At 40.4% G+C, this 20,165-nt stretch overlaps 1 protein-coding gene across 6 annotated transcripts; it reads left to right on the top strand.

The window, feature by feature from the left end:
- Positions 1 to 173: 173 nt before the first annotated feature.
- bnipl (BCL2 interacting protein like) lies at positions 174 to 15,660 on the top strand. 6 transcript variants are annotated; one of them, XM_035387391.1, is made up of 11 exons: positions 174 to 201; positions 429 to 480; positions 5,548 to 5,625; positions 6,017 to 6,087; positions 6,560 to 6,802; positions 7,032 to 7,220; positions 7,837 to 7,939; positions 8,244 to 8,375; positions 11,489 to 11,575; positions 12,093 to 12,191; positions 12,757 to 15,660. In XM_035387391.1, the coding sequence occupies exons 2-11, from the start codon at positions 437 to 439 to the stop codon at positions 12,779 to 12,781; spliced, it is 1,071 nt and encodes a 356-aa protein (XP_035243282.1). In that variant the 5' UTR covers positions 174 to 201; positions 429 to 436; the 3' UTR covers positions 12,782 to 15,660. The 6 variants fall into 6 exon arrangements, with proteins under 6 accessions (XP_035243282.1, XP_035243272.1, XP_035243246.1 ...); XM_035387381.1 differs by having other exon boundaries at positions 183 to 274; XM_035387355.1 differs by having other exon boundaries at positions 183 to 274; positions 5,545 to 5,625.
- Positions 15,661 to 20,165: the final 4,505 nt, after the last annotated feature.

Below are 20,165 nucleotides of genomic sequence, written 5' to 3'. Positions count from 1 at the left end.
TATAGTACTTTTACAGTACTGATATGATCTGTGAGCACAAACAATAAAATAATTCATATGGTTCTGTAGTGCATCTATTGGAACCTAAGACTGTTTTGCGGTTGTACTTTAGGACCCTGAGGGCATCTGCTGATCTGGCATCTGCCTCCTTCCTCTCTGCTGAGTGTGTTGTTGTGGTTGTGGGAGAACAAGGCTACCCAGGTGAGCCCAGCCAATCGGGAACAACCGAAGCAGGTCTCAGTGAAATGCGGTAGAACCTGTAGGGACAGAGAGGGTGAGTTCACTGACAGATATAGAAACACACTCACAGAATCACTGACGTGGAGGGCCACTGTGAAGGACCAGTTCACTTACCGTGAAGGAAAACTAGAGAAATTTCCTTTATGTATTTCCCTATTCTGGGACCCATTTCAATCTTGCTTTTGTAGTGAAGGCCATGGGATCTTACACAGACCAGAGGGACCAGTACGTGCTCAATAGGTAAGTCCATCAAAGAGTAATTGAGCAAATTTGTATAGAGTTTTTTGTATAGATGTTTTACAGCAACATTTTATTACAGCTTGTGTGGTGTGTGGGCATACATGTTGGTTTAAAAAGATGAAAATACATTTTTGAGCCAATCACTGCTTGGTTTCAGCATCTGAAGGACATGAATTGAACACTGCAGTTCACAATGAAAAACAAATATCGACTTTGATATGGTGATTTGTCAGTGTTGTTGAGGTCAGTCACATCTTGTGACAAAGTCACACAGTTCTTTCTTCAAAAGCCACTGAATAGAGAAGTGAGAACTCACAGCCTGATATTGTGTAACTGGATCAGTACAGAGAGATAGAACTTGGTCATTTAAGGAAGGGTTGGCTCAACTGACTTCCTGAGCTCCAATTGAACGTTACTCTACTGATACTGCCGGCTCAAAAGCCATCAAGTCACTACTGTCTAATTTTGCTTCTAATTTCTACATCTGTCCTTCTTGCAACAAACAATGAATACCACAATTTACAAGGATATCTCACATTATATATCAGCCAACACTAATAATCTAAGCCAACAATATGGGTTGATTGGTCAACCATATTTATGTTAACTGTGGGGCAGCAAGATTGCATTTTTCAGTTGCTGACACTGAAGAGCTTTCGAGAACAACTCCTTTGACAATGGCACTGTGTCTTCAGTTACATTGTTGGCAGCACGATTTTTCTCAGAGTACTAAATGGCATACAGCACTTTGCTCTGTCTGCTGTATACACTGGTTTCTGATGAAACGACTCATCCCCATGCTGGACCACACAGAACAATAACAGTGGCTGTCCACCTGTGGACACCACAATCACGTCCATCGCACAGTGAGACATCTGTGACTTCCTTCCCATCAGCCCTCTGTGATTGTGTGCCCTCTTTCTCATACTGTGATCCATGCCTTGTATTTTTTTTACCTGTGTCTCCATCCTAGATCTTGTCTCGACAAGAGGGGACTTTCATTTAACATTCCACAGGCATCCAAGACCAGTGCTGTTTAATGAGTGGCTGTCTAGCTGGATGTTCATTAGCAAGGTCTTATGATCACAGCACTCCCCTCTATTGCCAATAATGACTTAGGTGGAGGCAACAAGAGAAATTTCAGCAGACAGCTGCCATCACAAGATCTTATTACAGCTGGATGGAGGACAACATACTGTATACATTCCTTGTTGGGCTAAAATGAGAGCCTCACAACAATAGAAGTACTGTCCCATTTTTCTTTTTTTGGTGCAAATTTCACCGTCACAGACAAGTATCTGGATCAGGCCCCGAATGGCATATTACCCCAAAACAGGTGCATTTCACTGGCGCTGTAATGTGTAATGCATGTATTCACTCTGCTAGAGCTGATACAACCAAATGAGTCTACATATAAAGCAAGAAAATGTGTTCTCTGTATTGTGGTATGTGAACTTGTGCTTCCGAATAGACTTGTGATTTGATCTATGAAACAGGGTGTACCTCAGCTAAAATTCCGTAAAATGTTCTTCCACCAGGCCCAATCTTTGTTAAGCCTGTTTTTTAAAGTGAGGAATCTGGAGAGCTGCAGTGAGTATAATGACTTTCAACAGTCAAACTGATTTGGCAGGATGCTATGTTTTGAGAATCATCAGAAGGATCCAAAAGAGCAGAAGTTGGCAAAACTTCATATTTCAGTTTCAGGGTAAGGCTCTTTACGAAAGTGAAGAGAACTGACAGTTCTGCTTCATCATGGTCTAATGACGTACTATACATACTTTCATGACCTGATTTCAGACCTGTTTGGAGGTGTAACGCTGACAAGAACAGTGCATCAGCAGCATCACAAATGAGGGAGTGCCAGGGAAAGGACTGAACAAAACCAAACTAGATTTTCAGGTGCTGAGTTCCATGTACAGTTCACACATAAGAATGCGCTGATGATTGTATGACATGCCATCTTTTCTATTCTTATGAAAAGCATGAAAAGCATTAACAAACTGGCAATAAGTACAAATGAATAAATACAGTCTGCTAGATGAATCCTTACAGGACAAAGAAATACAGAAATACAGCCACACCCATTCTTAAATGAAATAGAATACTGCCCCCAGAATGGACTCAAAATGAAGAGTGAATACCCCTTCTTGTGTTTCCAACTTAGGTACTCCTATTCCCTGAAATTGAGCACTACTCAGCTTTTAGAGTGGAGATATTCAGTATGATAATACGGCATAATATACAGTGGCTTTATTAGCCACTCATAAAATATACTTGATCTTAGCTGCACTGTAGAGCATACCAAAAATTACATGATCGTATTCACCTGGGTAATGTGAAATTATAAAGGGCAGAACTTTATTTCAGTTCCTTAAGTCTGAAATGTATGGATTAAAGAGAAAATTCAATGAAAATACAGTGTGCTCCTAGTTACTCACTGGACTACTACAGGGGAAAAAATAATTGTTTTATTTGAGTGTGGTGCAGTCTCTTCAATACTGTGTAAACCACTGGACAGGAAAAAGCAGAAGTCCATATTGTGGAGGCATGTTTATGCTTATAATGAGGTAGTTTGATATCAAAGTGTTTATACCCACCATGGCTTTGTCATCTGACATGAATTATATTAACTTTACCATGTTTCAATTTCATTCAAATGACTTTAAGTTGCAATTCAATGGCGCTGTTTGAACAATAATTTAGCTGGCAGTTTCATAGCCATGATGAGCTGGGGCTTGTCTTATTGTTTTGCACAATCTGTCCCAACTGAGCTTATTGTTGAAATAAAAGAGCCCAGTTGTTTCTTCACTTTGTGGTTAATACATGAGCTGGTATAAACCCTGCCCCCGGGCTATATGCAATGTAGCCGGTTCATTACACAAGAAAATCTGAGAATCGCTGAACTATACAGCGGGCGGGGGCCTTTCAAGAGAAACCTCTTCTCTTGCTGCACGGCAGATCTTTATGCTGTTGTAGACTTGTGACTCCATTTGCTAATCGACATAACTATTATTAGGGAATAGGGATGTTTCAATGGAAAATCGTTTGTCCTGAAATAGATGAATTACTGCATATGTTTGTATAATTCCCTCCTTTTTAAACAATAATGACAATACATAGTAAGCTGCAGTGGACGCGACTGGGTATGCAAGAATTCACTTATTACATGATTTGTTTGCAACTTTACATCGCACAATAATTTTCGTACAAAGAGGCTACATATGCTGGCTTATGTAGGTTGTTATTATTACTAAGTTGTGTAAATACAGGCGGGTCAGTGCAGCTCATGGGTCCCTCGCCGCACTATGTTCATTTGGGCGTTGTAGAATGGCCACCTCACCTTTCAGGTGTAGCGAATATTGTTGTCACTGCGAATGCAGCCCTCTCATTGGCTGCGAGCTGTATCTGACTCTCCCGGTTTCCAGGAGTGCTAACCTCCGTTGAGCGAGTTAAAAAAACAAATAAAAGAAAATATGTCTGACACGCTGTAAAGCATTATACCACCAAACAATACAGGTAACGTAACAAAAAAGTTTATTGTTTTAATCGTTCTGTGGGTGGGTCTTTCTAACTTTGAAAAGGATGTGAAACGATGTGATGTGTGTGCTTTGTTTTTTAGCGCATGTGAACAAAACCAAAAAAACGGACTACTTCCTTTTGTAGAACAGTACATAAAATACTGGAAGTAGAGCCGATTGGGACAGGTTGACGCGCACTCCTAGTCTCATTGCGTATGCTACTCAAATGTATGAAAAACCACATTTCGTGGGCTTCCTCACATGGATATTGTATGTCGGCTGAAATTACTACTAATTAAAAGATCACAGATATGAAATAGAAACAGAGGACAACTGATGTTTTTAGTATAAAACTCCTACGGACTGTGTCGTGGCATTTTAGACAGATTTTCTTGTTATCATTTAGATACACGAATTGATTCAAGCCACTAGAAGTAGCACACGCTTATATTGTGTGGCAGCAAACATTTCACTGTTTACTGCTATAAGGTAATTTGGCATCCATTGATGTTCTTTAACAATTATTGTGGAGTAGCTACACAGATAACGACACACCGAAATGTAGGGAGTTTTTCCTGATTAATGCTTCATTATGAAATTTAATAAAATATTTATGTATAGCCAAATATCATGCTTTTAACGTGTTCGTTGATTTCTGACCTTCTGAAGCCATCTGTGCTGAGGAACACCCTGAAATATTCGGCCTGCCTAATTGAATCGATAAGCCTTGAGTATTTCAAGGCTGCCTGCAGTGTTTCCAGTGTGGAGATGAACATTCAAAGTTGATTTAAAGTGGATTTGGCTCACAGTTGTATCACTTCACTGTTGCTTCACCTTCATGTGTGCAGCCAGTAAGACTCCTTTTTAAAGTGTTTGTCTATGCTGATTGTTGTGTGGCTGCTGGCAGGTTTGACTTTCAAGCAGAGATGGTGGAGTGAAATAATGGCGGACTGAGGACGCACACACAACAGCGGAATAGGCACAAGCTGAACTGTTCCCTCTATTCTGTACTGAGTGTATGTGTTTTGTAGGAGCAACTTGTAAGAGAAACACGAGTGGGCTTGAGTACTTCAAAAGAAGAGGCTCTAAATATTGGGCTCAAAAGAATATATAAATGAACTATGCTATGACGTTTGTGGACATCACACCTCTATAAGTGCATCTCTGCTGTCTTTGCAGCTCTTTAAAACAAGTGTGTACAACATGTGTATGATCATATGCACGGCAAATTTGAGTTAGCTGTGCAACTTTTATCAAACGATTTGTGTTTGCTCTAAGCAGTTGTGCCTTTGGGTTCTGTTGACTCTGATCAATGAGTCAGATAGGGTGGACCCCGTCTACAAGAGTGATATGTTGCAGTGTGTCAGAATGAAACCCAGGCTTTTTTTGCATAGTGTTCTACAAAGTTGCTCAGTCTGTCTTGTGAGGGTGCCTAGTTTTATGTGCTGTAAGCTCTGACCACGGTGTCCATGTTTAGATTACACTTTATTTAGCGGTTCTAAGATGGCTCCTCCTCTGAGCTCTGACCCACATGTGTTTCTCCCAGCAGCCCGGAAGGCAGAAAGACTCTGCCTAACTTTAAGGACATGGAGCTGAGAGAGGAGTGGCAGGATGAAGAGTTTCCCAGGTCAGAGGCTATTACTGACCAGATAATTCACAATAGACTTCTAGCCCATTTGCCAGCTAGGATTCGACGGTGCTCTTAGGCTCCTGCAAACCCAAGTGATCTCAAGTCCTTCAGTAAAATCAGTTTTTTGAAAAGTATCATGTAAGGTAGGGACTTATTTGTATAAAGCAGCAAGATATATAGCACACATTCAGGAGTGCTTTCTTTTGAGTTTTAGTTTAGTGTTTTGCTTTTATTTTAAACTGAGCTGATCTCTCAGGACAACTGGATACATTTTCTAACATGTTTATTTAATAGTCAGTGGTGCTGCAAATATTAAACTAAGCAGCATGCAGGCTTCAGCTGTAAAACACTGTAAATAATGTGTAACTGAAATTTTTTTTCTTTTTAGGCCACTTCCAGAATATGCTCATGGCCCAGAGGATGAGCTGGATGCTCCTGCTGCAGAGACAGGCAGACCTGGTAACTCATTTTCTTATATTTGCTAGAATAAAATTCTATTTTATTAAAGTTAATGCTTTCTTAAAAAGAATATTTACACTGACTTCAGGTTATTTTATGATGAAGAACTAAGAATGAAAGGCACTTATAGCGCTATTAACAAAATGGTTTCATTTGACAAATAAAAAGCTCTTTGGTAAAACTTCATGTTTGGGTGGACTATGTCAATTGTGAATTTCCCCCTATTACAGTGAAGTTATGCACTGGTTGTACTTGTCCAAAGACATGGATGGAAATTCATTTATGGATTAGAGCTGCGTTAAATGCATTGCAGCACATCCCAGATAATACCTGTGTCATGCAAAAACATTTACCTCTAAAAATCTGGCACGGCAATGGCATTTCCTGAATAGATAAGGATGACAGAGTAATCCTGTAGTGAAGAACTAGTCTGTATTGGGGGGGTCTGATGGCTCTTTGTCGGTGTTGGCAGTCCCTCCCAGCAGCCTGGCGCTGTCTGGAAGCAAGCCCAGGAAGAGGCGCCTGGCGGCCCCCAGGATGATCCTGGGTCTCGACCAGACCGACTCCCTGATCTCGGATGAGTTTGCGGCGGCCGCCCTCTCCACCTCCCCCGAGGACGACATGGAGCTGGACATAAACCTGGAGGCCCTGGAGACGCCTTCCGACAGCGAGTCCTGCAACTTCCCCGACAGCGCGCACGAACTGGAGTGGGAGGGTAACGGATCTTTAAAAATCCTCTTTTCGGTTTGGCCGCTAGGATAATTTTTTTTGTCTTTTCTTTATGAGGCTATTTCTGTAGTGCGTTAATCGTGCCTCTGCTGTTCTGATGTGATTTCCATAAAAGGTCATCTTGTGTGTTTGTGAGGCTTTAAGTGTTGAATTGGGGCTTATGTGCCTGGGTTAAGAATGTGGCGATGGTGACCCTGAATTCGTCCCTCTGGCAGATGACCTGCCCCGGATGGACAGCGAGGAGGACAGGAAGGTCAGCACACCTGTTACAGACCAGGTGGAGATGGACATGGACCAGGTGGACAAAGAGGGCCGCAGGTGGCGCCGGTTCAGAATCGCTGGGCAGGAGGTCCGCGTCAACATGAGTGTGCTGGAGCCCTACCTCCAGGTGCTGTCCCATGGGGGTGAGTTTGGGATGAGCGTCACACAGACTAGGAGGGTTGGGGTGAGAATGAAACTGCACTCCTATACAAATGCATGTGAAAGTTGTCCAGGATAAAGGATAGTGGGATGGTCTTTAGAAACATCACTGCAGTTGAATTGCATTGTAAACCAGACTGTTTATTTTAGTGGCACTATTATTCTCAACATTAGCTTTTACTGCAAGGAACAATACTCTCATCATTAGCAAAGCAAATATGTAGCTTTCCATTCAATGCTCATGAAGTGTGGTGTATTCATTAGGAACTGGGCTTGTACTGATGATGCTATTCAGATTCAGATTTATGGTGGGACAACTAAACCAAGGCACCAGAACTTCATCCAAAACTATTAATACTGCATATCTGGATCTACATAAACCATTACTGCTACGACCACCTCTGCTTATTATTATGACTGTTAAAAAAGAATAGCGAGGGGAGAGGAAGGGCCTCACATATAAAGTTGGCGGAATGATAATTTCGACTTTCTGGTTTACATCTGAAGGTACTGTTTCCTGGTTGTCATCTTTAAATTAATAAAACTCGAATTATAAAACTTGTCCTTAGGATCCACCACATGTCGTCTCATTTGTTCCAGGTTACTATGGGGATGGAATGAATGCCATCATCGTGTTTTCCTCCTGTTATCTCCCGGATAGCTCCACTGAGCACTATGAATACGTCATGGAGAATCTCTTCAGGTAGTGTATCTACAGCCAGGCATTCAGCACCAACAATTATCATACTGAACCAAGCCCGCGAAGCTGAAGGGCATAATTATCAATTATAATAACAATTTCAACTGGTTCGGCAGTCAACGGAAGCATTTTATGCATGCATTTTTGTTTTCAGAAATACTAATTGGATCCCCACCAAATTCAACTTGTTTATAGAAATACTATTACAATTTCTTGCATGTTCAGCACATTCTTTGACTGACAGCAGTTACAGTAGAACCTTCCGGGCACAACGTAAGCTCTTTGTGTGGATGGATGTTGGGCGCAGGTACATTGTGGGGACCCTGGACCTGATGGTTTCGGAGAACTACGTGATGGTGTACCTTTGCGGAATGGCCCCCCGAAGCAAGATGCCTCCGATAAAATGGCTGCGTGAGTGCTACGTGACCGTGGACAGGAGGTGAGACACGATTCCGCCTGATCCTGATGGGAGAATGGCACTCCAAGCACTGCGGCGGTGTTTTATGTAGAACCTCACTGAGCATCGACCCCACAGAGTCACCAAATGATGGGAAAGATTTTTTGGAAAAGAAGTAGCACACAGGGTCGGGTAAAGTTACCTAGTTTGGCTATCATCCTTGGAATCAATACTTGCATATAAAATGTATCATGGGATCCCTTACATTTTCTTCAGTAGATATTCTTTTATCAAAAGTCTTCATTTGTTTTTAATAACCAGGAAATATTTTTAATCAATTTATGGGGTCTTAAGCTAGGCATGATAAAGGTGAAATAAAAAAAAGAAAGATCTTTCCTAACCAACACAATTGCCATCTAAGTAATGTAAAAGCCAAAATACATTTCCTCCCGGTCATTTCCTCCCTCTGCATGTAAATGGCATTTGTATACAAATATTTTTTGTTCGTGTCCTTGGTCAATTAAACAATTAGACACACCCTCAATGCAGGCTCATACTTAAGCTGTATTTATCTATACATGCTAAGATGGTTCTGTTATATCCATATTAGCAGATCACTAGCTTTGTGCTAAGAGGCAGAAGGGACATGACTGGCTTCTCAGTGCCTTCTGAGGATTGAAAATGAACAGAAAAGTATTCAGACTTGTCTACTGTTTTTAAAAAACAATAGCAGCTTTAAAATAGAATGGAAACTACTTCAGTGGTTAAAGGGAAATTTCTGTGTGCCTGCACAACCATTACAGTATGCTTTAAAGTTTTTTTTTGTTGTGAAATCAAGTACCTGTTCATGGGTAATGGAGTATAACAAGAGGAAATGTCACTTACTGATAACTACATGTGACATTCTTTTGGTAGGAAATGGATATTTTTCTTCTGTGAAGATAAATTTCCTAATTTTCTAGATAAATTTCTGATAAATTTCCTTCATTGCATTATGCATGCCTATGAATTATGCATTTTTATTTGTAACTGAAGAATTGTGGAACAACCTCTGCACATATTTGACACTTGATATGTGCAGTTCCAAAATAGGCCACAAAAGGGCGCTCAAGTCATCACACTAATCCTTTCCCCACTCCACTCATGAATGCTTGGTTTGAATGGGAGTGCCAGAGAAACGTGAGGGATTGATGCTTGGCAGCTTCTCCCTCTGAGCCCCCAGTATGAAATATGACAGGAATGCTGTGATAATTCATTGCCTGTTAGGGCTGCTATCAGAAGGGAACTGTTCCTATTTAACATTCCTCAGATAACCCACTGACTCCAGACTGTAGACTCCAGTGTTACAGTCAGGGTGTGTGTGTGTTCACCCTATACATATATAGGCTTATGGAGAGACCTGGCTCTTTGTGAGAAGCTATATCATCTAAAAACCAATAATGCAAACTCTGTACTAACCTTGCTAAAAGCATACATCATGGTGCAGTGGCTCAGGTGAATTCTGATTGTTAAACAGGGTTGTGAAAAGCTGAAGCTTGGAGCATCAAAATGACAATTAAGGACACTCTACTGCATATTTCAGTGCATGTAATTGCTCTGCCGTCAGTAGGTCTTATCGCTGTGACTGCACGTTTGCATTTTCCTTATAAAGGCTGCTCAACCCCAGCTCACTGTACATGCCTTTCAGCGCTGACCACCATAACACATAACCATTTCATAACAGGAGACGGTTATATGCTTGACCTCATGCTCCCCATCAAATTTAAAATGAATACTCAATGACACGGTGCCTTATTTGTTTTATATTTGCAGTAAATTAAGTTCAAATTATATAAAATTCAGTAAAATGCTGGAATGTGGATATAACATTTAGCAAATAATTCTCAGTATTTCAAAACAATCATCCACAATCATCCATGTGTCAAAATAAATTTTTTCATGGTTCTTCCCCTCAAATGATCTGTACTTGTTTGACCCATTGGTCACCATTGGCGACAAGAACGAGGCTCGAGGGTGATGTCATGCTTAACTGTGCTGTGGGAAACTTATCTCTATCATTTCGAGTCTGCATGCAAACACCAAGGCTCCTGGCATTTTGGAGGCCGTTCGGGGCAGCAGTGACAAAATGGTCTTCAGACATTACCTCATGAGTCCAGAGGACTGAATGCAACTGGAGCTTGAATTAAAGTGTTATATGTGTTTAGGACACCACAGCTAAGAATTCCAAGCTCCCGACTGCTTTGATATGGGTAAGACTTTTAGAGATGGACCACATGCTAGACTCTGTCCCTATGGAAGGACGGGAATGAGATGTGAGATTAGTTACTGAACAAAGATGAATTATTTTGTCTTATCAGAGAGATAGTTGTGGTGAAACAGAGGACCAGGTGGTGATGGGATCACTTCAGGTGAAAAAAGGTTTAACACAAGTTTAACTCTGCTGGTGTGAAATGGACACCTGGTGAGGTTCATGATGTCACATCTCAAGCCCCTGCAAGACGGCTGCTTTTGATGTGGAGCGTCTGGCAGCTTCAGCTCCAGGCTTTGCCCCCGTTCTGTTTGGGTGAATAATGATGACAGTCCAGCAGTAACTCCCAGTCCCAGTCACATGATTGCCATGGTGAAATCAGGGTGTGGGTGTTCAGGGTAGGCCAGACAGTGGTGCCTCTGATGCGTCATTCGACACAGTGTTGAGTCACTATTCTGTTAATGTTCTCTGTTAGAGTGAGGTGTGCTCAGTATGTCAACTTCATTGAACTAAAAGCAGCCTTTTCTTTGAATAATTCCCATAGTCCTTGCTGCCAGCCCTCTCAGTTGAACCTCCAGTGCACAGCACACCCTCCTATTATTGGCTTTTCCATAATAATCATTTATTAGAACTGCTCCATCAGTCTCAGTTTTAGACAGGCCCCAAGGCACTCTTATAATCCAATAATGATGTTGCAGATTAATTATGCTACCATCCAGAGTGGTTTCATTAGTACAAATCATCCTGGTTTATGGAAAGTGATTCACAGGTCTGGAACTTGTTCACTCAGCTGGAGTACTGGAAGAGTGAAGTTGCTCATAAATGCTTAAATTGAGGAGGGCAGAAGCTTCAGTTGCCCTGGTCTTTGTGTCCCCCTCTCTCATGCCTTTCTGTCTTTCTGGTCCAGGTTGAGGAAGGATCTGAAAGGCCTGTTTGTTGTTCACCCTACCTGGTATATCAAAGCGCTGATCACCATCGTCAAGCCATTCATCAGGTGCGTAGCCCAAATGCCCCAAACGGTGCCAAATAAAAATACTTTGAATGGTCTGCTACACAATAGGATGGACTCGGGAGATGCAAATGACCAATGGCCTTGTGGCTTGGTAGCATAAATTAAGCTATAAAGAGCTACCAGCCTTGTCTGTTCGGAAGAGAAGCTGTCATATGTGTTTATGAGTGTATGTGAGAGAGATGTTTTACTCAAACATGCTCCACAGCTCACTATCTGGATTTAGCTCCTATGCTATGACAACAAATTCTTTTCATGTGGAAAAGGAACAAATTATATGAGATTCCAGATAATACACTTGTATTAAATTCCCATGACTGCTAGAACATTGCAGAAACTTCAATATATTCTAATATTGGATTATAATACATTATATTATTCACTGAAGTGTAATGTTTTAGGGAAATTTCAATATGCCTTGTCATGAAGATAATTCAAATGGCAATGCAATATATTTTAATGTGTTCGTGTTGTTGGTGATTGGTAATCCTGTGTCTTGCAGTGTGAAGTTCAGCCGGAAGTTGCGCTTCATTAACAGCCTGCTGGAGCTTCAGCAGTTCATCCCGATGGAGCATGTCCAGATCCCTGACTGCATCCGACAGTGAGTTACTGGGCTGCCTGGGATATACGTACGAGAGAATAATTTTCAAATATGCTAGACGAAGAAAGCAACGTTTAAAGTGTCCACAAAACTTTGAAGAAGCAGGGAAAGCACCTTCAGTACCACTGAACTTTTAACTGACGTATGCTATGACAACACATTACTTTTTCTGGAAAAGTTTGACCATATGTTTATACCTGTAAAATTTGCATATTAAAAAAATCTCCCAAGTGGGGTGTGGTAGTAGTGGCACTGATAATAAAAAGGGCAATGCTTCCCAGCACACTCTTGCTTTTACAGTCACGAGACATATTTCTTCACAACTATGGGTGTGGACAAAGGTGCTCTCAAGAAAAGACAAATCACATCCATGGAACATTTCCAAAGACAGGAATAATCCACCAGCAACAAAGCGCAGTCTTCTCTGAGAGCACCCCCCCTCCCCACCTCCAGGCACCTTATCCCCAAGCTGAATCACTTTTATATTTTCAAATGTGTTTTGCATGCATTTACCTGTCAAGCGAGTGCTCCAAAGCAAAGCCATTGTTTGCGCTTTGTTTTACAGGTTTGACAAGACGATGAATAGGTGAATCGCCCTCATCATCTCCCTGTAATATAATGTACATAAGGACTGGAGAGCTGGGAAGAAGTGTGGGCGAGGCTGGGAAGGCTAGTGCAAGCATCCAGGCCTACAGTGTGGGGTCACGGTTTCACAGCACCAAGGGCTGCCTTGTACAGTATAGGGAGGTTGAATAGTGGCATGAGGGACAGCGTGTGATGACACATATAGTATATCCCAGTTATTTGGTGCAAGGGAGGAGGTCTGTTGAGGTATTTTTATATAATGATGCCACTCAATACCACAGGGTAATAAAGGCAAACTCTATGCCCTATTCGTTGGCGATAGCCACGGTTATCAGTCTGTATGACGGTGTTGATTAAGGGTCTCCGCAACACTGCCAGGAAGTTCAGCACTGGCAACACAGATCTTTTCTACTGCCAGTGTTCTTTTTACTCTTCCTGCATCCAGTCAAATGGGAATGGAGATTTCAATTGAGAGTTTATTGGAAAGGGAAAGACATGAACATTGGGAAAGAAGTTTTGTCAGAACAGGCTCTAGCAGTTCAGCACTTTTCCAGTTCGTCACAGCGAGCTGATTGATGTTTCAGAATGAGCTCATTCTCGCAGCACCCCACACATCTCTCGTCACCAAACGCTGCCTGAACAGAACGGACGCCCTCCCTCCCCGTGAGGAGCTACACGACATCGGCATTGTTGCGTAACTACAGTGAGATTGATGGGTGCGATATTGCTAAAATCAATGGGAATGCCTAATTACTGGTTGGGTGAGCAATGCGAGCTATTATTGGGCAAAAGGACTATTATAAGGCAGACTGTCTGTTATAACAAAAACACTATTTATTCAGGCACTAAGTGCAAGTGTCAAGACCACCTTGCCCTTGTGATTGAAGTTTGTATTGTCTTCAAAAATGCATTGTATCATATTTTGACTTTAAAACATGTTTTATAATGTACAACTTAACATTAAATTCATGGCATATCACTATGTGCTTTTAGGGAGCAGTCTAGAGAACAGTATGCAATGAAATCTTATTGTAAACCTAGCAGCAAATGCAGAAGAAACTGTTCATGTTCTGTCCACTTCTGTAAGCAAAAGCCATTTTATTGCTCCTTGTCAGTGCAAATATTTATACAATGTTAACAGATGGACAACCTGTACATTCAGTTATAACAGACTGAAAATCCTTGGGGCTGATTTTCTAAGTTATGTCTGGTATTTGATTTTTTTTTTTTGAAGAGTACTGTGTACACTGGGAGGGTTTTTAGCACATACCTGTTTCCACTGAAAGTGAACTGTACCTTTAATATGGGGTTGCAGTTGGGTGGGTGGATTGGTGTTTGGTTTTAGAGAAGGCCTCTGAATCTCACAGTGGGAACTTTCAGGAAACGTACTTTGACAGGGAAGGGAAATGAGGTAGCATTATTGGGGAAATAGGGGGGAGTTATTACTGTTTGGCTTTGACCCGTAAACAGGAACTGAAGAAATGTTTAAGATTATATCATTTCCAGTACCCTTTAACCCTTCATATGGAACAACCTCATTCTGTGAACAGCACAAATCAAGGACAAAAAATGACATTGTTGTATGAACTACACTGAATTATGTGTTACTGTATTTCCAGGCTTTACTATAATCATTTCTTCAGCTAAAACCTAAATTATATGTTATTACATAAGGACACAATTATAGTGGTTTTGTAAGTGGTAACACTACTTCACCAAAAACCTTTCACTGTTTTGTTCAAACATGTACTGTATGTTGTTTATAAAGCTCGCTGTGCTGTTCGTTCACCCTTGGATTCCTAAACTCCTCTGTTTTTCTTACTATTCATCAGGTTTTATTGTATTTTTCTACACTGCACACCCATACATCTGTTGATTTCAATTTCAAGAATATCCAGGGATCAAATTTATTATTTCACCGCAAACTTTAAATAAAATTATACCCAGTGATTACAGGGCTCATACTGTATGAGCGATACCCTTTGAAATAATCCAGAGACAGAGTCCAGTTCAGATTATATTGCCTGTAAAATCACAATAATCATTTGAAACAGCGTAGAGTGCTAAATATTTTAAAATGAGCTCTGTGAGAGATATTGTATGTGTATGGTGTATCTGTCTGAACACTGTCATCTCAGGATTTCATTTCCAGAAATTACATTTTTATATAAAGACATTTTTACATTTAAATTGCTTTGCTATCAGTGCTTGTAAAACTAGATATGCGTCATCCAATAGCCTTGAGATCTCTTTAATGACCTGCAGGACTGCATGAGCAGATGCATTGATTTAACAAAAAAACTAACTAAATCCATTTGGAATATGGTTTGTAATTGGCCATCTGTTTGCAAGATTTGCATGATTGCATGACTTTTTGGACATAGAATTTTTTCATCTGAGTTAAACTTGATAAACACTGGTCTCACTGGTTGTAAAGCTTGTAGGAAGGTATATAAAATCCCTTTACAGAAATAATCCATGCCATCTATCAGCCCTCTGACTTTCCCCAGTTTGAAGAGGGAAATGCATTCTAATCGCATACCAGGCCTAATTGCATCAATTAAATGTAATCAATGAGCAACAACAGGCCATGGATTTCACTCACTGAAGCTTTTTACAGTGCATGTGGTGCTCCTTTGAGTGCAGTCTCAGCTGTGGCCTGGCAATGGTACAGTACGTTGTTGAACAAAGGAAACGAAATGTTGTTGGTGCCTTATTCCTCGTAAAGCCGTTTCTTTCCGACATCTGTTAACACACACTGAAGTGGACACTGCTTATTTTTTGTACAGCTCTATGCAAACTGATGGAATGTTTTGGAAGTATTATCACTGTTTCGTTGTGGCTTGGTAATGTAAATAAAAAACGTCATTAGGGGTTGTTGAGATTTCTGTGGTCTGCCCCTGTTTTAAAAGGAAAAAAAGGACTGGGTACATGACCACACTTCAGTAAAAATGCAACGGATTAAGCTTTCAAATGGAAGCTCCTTCACCCAGAAGGTGGGGGAGGGGGACCACAGATTGCAGACTGCCATGCTCCGGACTGGGAAAGCCTGGTCATGGATATCCCTTTAATGTTGCTTGGTTTTCCTCTGGACTGTGTGTGCAATTTGTGGATTCCTTCATTTGACTTGCCCACCAGAGAATGGATCTGCCCTGCTGTGAGTGATGCAGAACTAGGCTACAGCTAAGATGTTGGTATGGTTCAATATTGACTTGAAATGGTATATCAGGCATGGTGGTGCTATTGTGATAAAGAGTGACTGTTTCCACATGCTGATGTGCATTTGGAGATTTTATGTATGACTTTTACTTCCAAAATATAAAAACTACACTGCTCCTTTCTATAATCTCTGAACCAAAATTGAATACTTAATATTAAATCTCTACCTGTAGATTTATGGCTTAGTCAGAAATGTAGTGTTCAGTTTTCCCAGCACAAGCACTTCAAAATTGTATGCTTATCAAAGGTTATTAATGGGTTATATATTGCCGCTGAGGCTTGTAAAATTGGTCCCCAGGAAAAAGGTAATCAAGTATGGCTAAATACAACAATAAATAAACATACCCCAGTAACATAAAAAATGCATAACCGATTACTGTGGGAAAGAAAATAGCCTTTGACTGTAGTCAACATTTTATATACATAGACAAAAACCTTTCCCCAGCACTGTCAATATAGTGCAGCCCTGTTTTAAAGAGCAGATCTTGTACACTATTGCATCGATTGGTCCTGTATATGTAATCATTACAATAAGATCACCAATTTTCATATGGAACATTAGGTTACAGTGCACTAGTATTTCCTCTACATGAGTGTGTACATGCTTGCCCAACATTATAACACTGTAGCATTGTAACCCCAGTATATAAAGCTGCCACCTTAATTGACATTTCACTCCAATTTCCTGGCCCAAAGGAACCAAACGTGGAGCTTTAACAAAAACACAGAACACATACTTGGTACTTAAAATATCAACTGTATTTCTCAATAAAACCCGAGGGCTCAGGGCCACAGGAAAAGAAAAAGACATGTTGCATTTTGCATCCACATTCATACAAGTGAAAAGCCTCATCACGCATGTGCTGTATGCATGGGTCTACATCTGCCAATCATTCCAAGTGATCACACAGCCACTACAAGAAATGGATCAATCTTGTTGAAGTGCTTGGCAGTTAAACTGTTGATCATGGTAAATTAATCTCATTTGCAGACACTTGGTAGTTGTCATTGGCTTTGTCAAAAAATGTACAGTGTGTCACTCTGGAATAAGTCAGAGTGCTTTTAAAGAACCCAGCCATACTGGAGCAGAATACATGGCAGTGAAGCTGCAATACAAACGTGTGTGCACTTTCTGTAATGCGATTTTCAGTAATTCAGTCATCTTACAAATGAAGGAAAAAAATTGCTGCATGTCCCACTGACAGGGAATGACACCCCCCCCCCCCCCCCCCCCCCCCCCCCCCTCCCAATGAAGCCACTTTTTAAAGATTCTAACAATTTGGAGACATACATACTAGAAAGAAAAAGAAAACTATAAAAACAAAATTATTCAGTTTTAAAATAATTTTAGCAATTTTATAGTGACTTGCCCCTCAAATGACCAGATATCCAGTGGACACACCATTGTTTTACCATTGTTACAGCTACAGTTACATCAAATAATGACACAAAATAATAAAATGATACAGCTGTCACAGAATTCATTGAGATTGATGCTGATGAACATAATAGGAAAAATAGAACTGTTTTAGTTCCTATAGTTGCTAAAATATGCAAATTTATGATCTGTGAAATACCTCATCAGGATAGATATTTACCATTTAATCCTACCCTATTGAATTTTATCCATTCAATATTTTTTTTATTTAAGGGAATTGCACTGTGTGACATCACCACTGAAGCAAAATTTGAGTCCAAAAAAAAGTTCCCCTCACAGTTTACAAGCAGGAGGTGCCTTCATGCCAACCTTCTGGAACAGACCTAAAGGCACTTTTTACATCCCTGCCACATAAACAAAAAGATCCATGATGAAGCAAATGCCAAAATGTACACAGGAAACCAGAACTACAAGCACTAATGGGACAGTCCAGTGTATGGGACTGATCTCTTTCTTTGAAAATCCTTGCCCATACTTATCCTCTGGGTCACGAGAGCTTATTTCCATGCAGGAGCTCCATTCTGAGCAGGACCAGTGATGGGTTATGTATGCTTGATTACACTGCAGTACAGTACATGACCTCCCCCATCCATGAGGGTTTCACGGAATACAGCAGATCAGTTAAGAGATAATTTAATAAAAGGGGAATTACTCATCTATTTCTTTGAAGGCAGTTTGAGAGTCACAGCCCTTGACAGCACTGTGCAATAAGCACTTCTCCCAAACATACTCTTAAGCCATTTTACTGTACTCATTTGGGGTTTGTGTTCTAAAAGCACCCCATTTTGGCAACTGATCATAATTATTAGGTTCTAAAAAACTAATGCCTATCAGTTTCTGATTAAAATTCAACCCTCTCAAGTGCTTAAAATATGGCTACGATCTAAAAAATAAGATTTTATTCAATTCAATTCATTATTCACTCTTGGACTTTCAAATAACTCTGAGACTCAGTCAAAAAACCATCCTTGAGAATACCAGATTCTTCAGCCCGGTCTTAGTTTCAAAATGGATCACAGCAATCAATGTCTAATTTGATACTTTTGTAAGACTAAGTGAACTTGAAAAAATGGAGGAACATCTGATCGGGACTTGAGAAAATTTTGTGCCATTTATGGGTTCTCACATGACTTCAAACCCTGTGCACAAACTAAACATTTAGGAAGGGATTAAAAGAAATGCCTGAAAAACAAGATTCACACCCTGTGATTTTGACATGTAAAGAAAAAAAAAAAAAAGAAAAAAAAAAAAAACAACTAGAGAAAGCCTCTGTCCAGCAGTCTAGAGGTATGAGAATTTCATAATGTTCAGTAATAACCACAAGAAAGTTGCAGTTGAACCTCAGATGGAACATTAGGCAAGGACATGGCTTTGTTAAGAAACAGTGCTATCCAGTGTAAAGTAAAAACTACGATGATTGGCATATAAATAAATTAATTCCACTAAACAGCAACAAAGCACCCTTAGGTTGTTATATATTGGGGTTCAGTTATGATTATGACATGTACACCTAAACAAGCAAACATAATATTTATGCCACAGAATGGCACTTTGGTGCATACAAAATTAATTCACTATTGTGTTTCTTGCCACTATTCTGTGTGATCTATAAGCTGACTATGACTACACTTGTTCAGATGACACTCAGTTGATGACTTCAAACAAACAAGCATACAAAAAAAAAGAATCTTTGGTATTCTGCTGGTTGAACTAAACCCCACTTTTCAGAACTTTAACCAGGATACAGCACATAGTGCCTCATCTTAACAATACTATGCAACAATCACAAAACTAATAGTAATGAACAAACATTGATTGGCTAATGTGAATTACCTGTGCAACCATTGAAAGCTTTTGATGAAATTCTGTAAAAAATAAAAAATGGTCCATTCTGAAAAACTAATAAAAACACTCGCACAGCACTTGTCCAGCACCTCTTGTGCGTAAAAAGCACACCTCTGAGAAACGCAGAGTAATGGAGCATCCTTGTTTGCTAGGTTGCAGAGTGTAAATGGAGTCCTGGCTGGTTGGTAGAATGATGAGCGTTTCCGGGATGGGAGATCAGGAGCGATCCTGAACTGTCCGTGGCTGTTTTCTTTCAAGCGAATATGGCCAGTGTACGGACATGCTGCTTACCCCACCCCCACACGCCATCTCTCTTCCACAGAAAATCTCCCACATAATCCAGGTAAGGTTACAATGCAATTCCACACTCCACGGTTTGGCAAACCACTAAATACTTTCCTTTAAAAAGCAAAAACAAAAAACAAAACCACATGTCTCTTTCTCCATTGGAAACAGATTGACTCAAGGAGCTGGAATACATTTCTATAGAAGATATATTCCTTATTTGGATGTGCAGCAAATGGATCACAGCAGTTGTTGAAGAACCAGAAACTAGACTAGGATGCAGGACTGGGGATAGACCATGATATTTCCAGGGATGCCAAGTGCTACATGTGGGGTGTCAGGTCCCCATGTGACAGCTGCTTTGGGAGAAGGGTGGCAGAGGAGTCAGAAGATCCCCCATTGTTCCTTTATTTCTGAAACAGAGGTTAGAATTCGAGGTGAAGAGAAGTTCATGCAATATAATTCAGGTTTTATTTACTGCTTGCAGTATAAATAAGCTAAAAATAATGTTTTGTTTAATGTTTTTTTCCTAACGGCAATGCAGTCATTGTCCAAACTCTTCCTACTCCACCGCCTTATGGTGGTACAAAAAAAAACAAACA

Source organism: Anguilla anguilla, chromosome 1, assembly GCF_013347855.1.
Source record: "Anguilla anguilla isolate fAngAng1 chromosome 1, fAngAng1.pri, whole genome shotgun sequence".
NCBI lineage: Eukaryota > Metazoa > Chordata > Actinopteri > Anguilliformes > Anguillidae > Anguilla > Anguilla anguilla.
The sequence above is the reverse complement of the archived record's forward strand: the minus strand, read 5'-3'. Positions and strand labels throughout refer to the sequence as shown.

Coding starts and splice junctions, on each gene's coding strand:
- bnipl (XM_035387355.1), top strand. CDS start 437: ATGGGATCTTACACAGACCAGAGGGACCAGTACGTGCTCAATAG. Junction 481..5,544: donor GACCAGTACGTGCTCAATAG/GTAAGTCCATCA, acceptor TGTTTCTCCCAG/CAGCCCGGAAGGCAGAAAGA. Junction 6,088..6,559: donor TGCAGAGACAGGCAGACCTG/GTAACTCATTTT, acceptor CGGTGTTGGCAG/TCCCTCCCAGCAGCCTGGCG.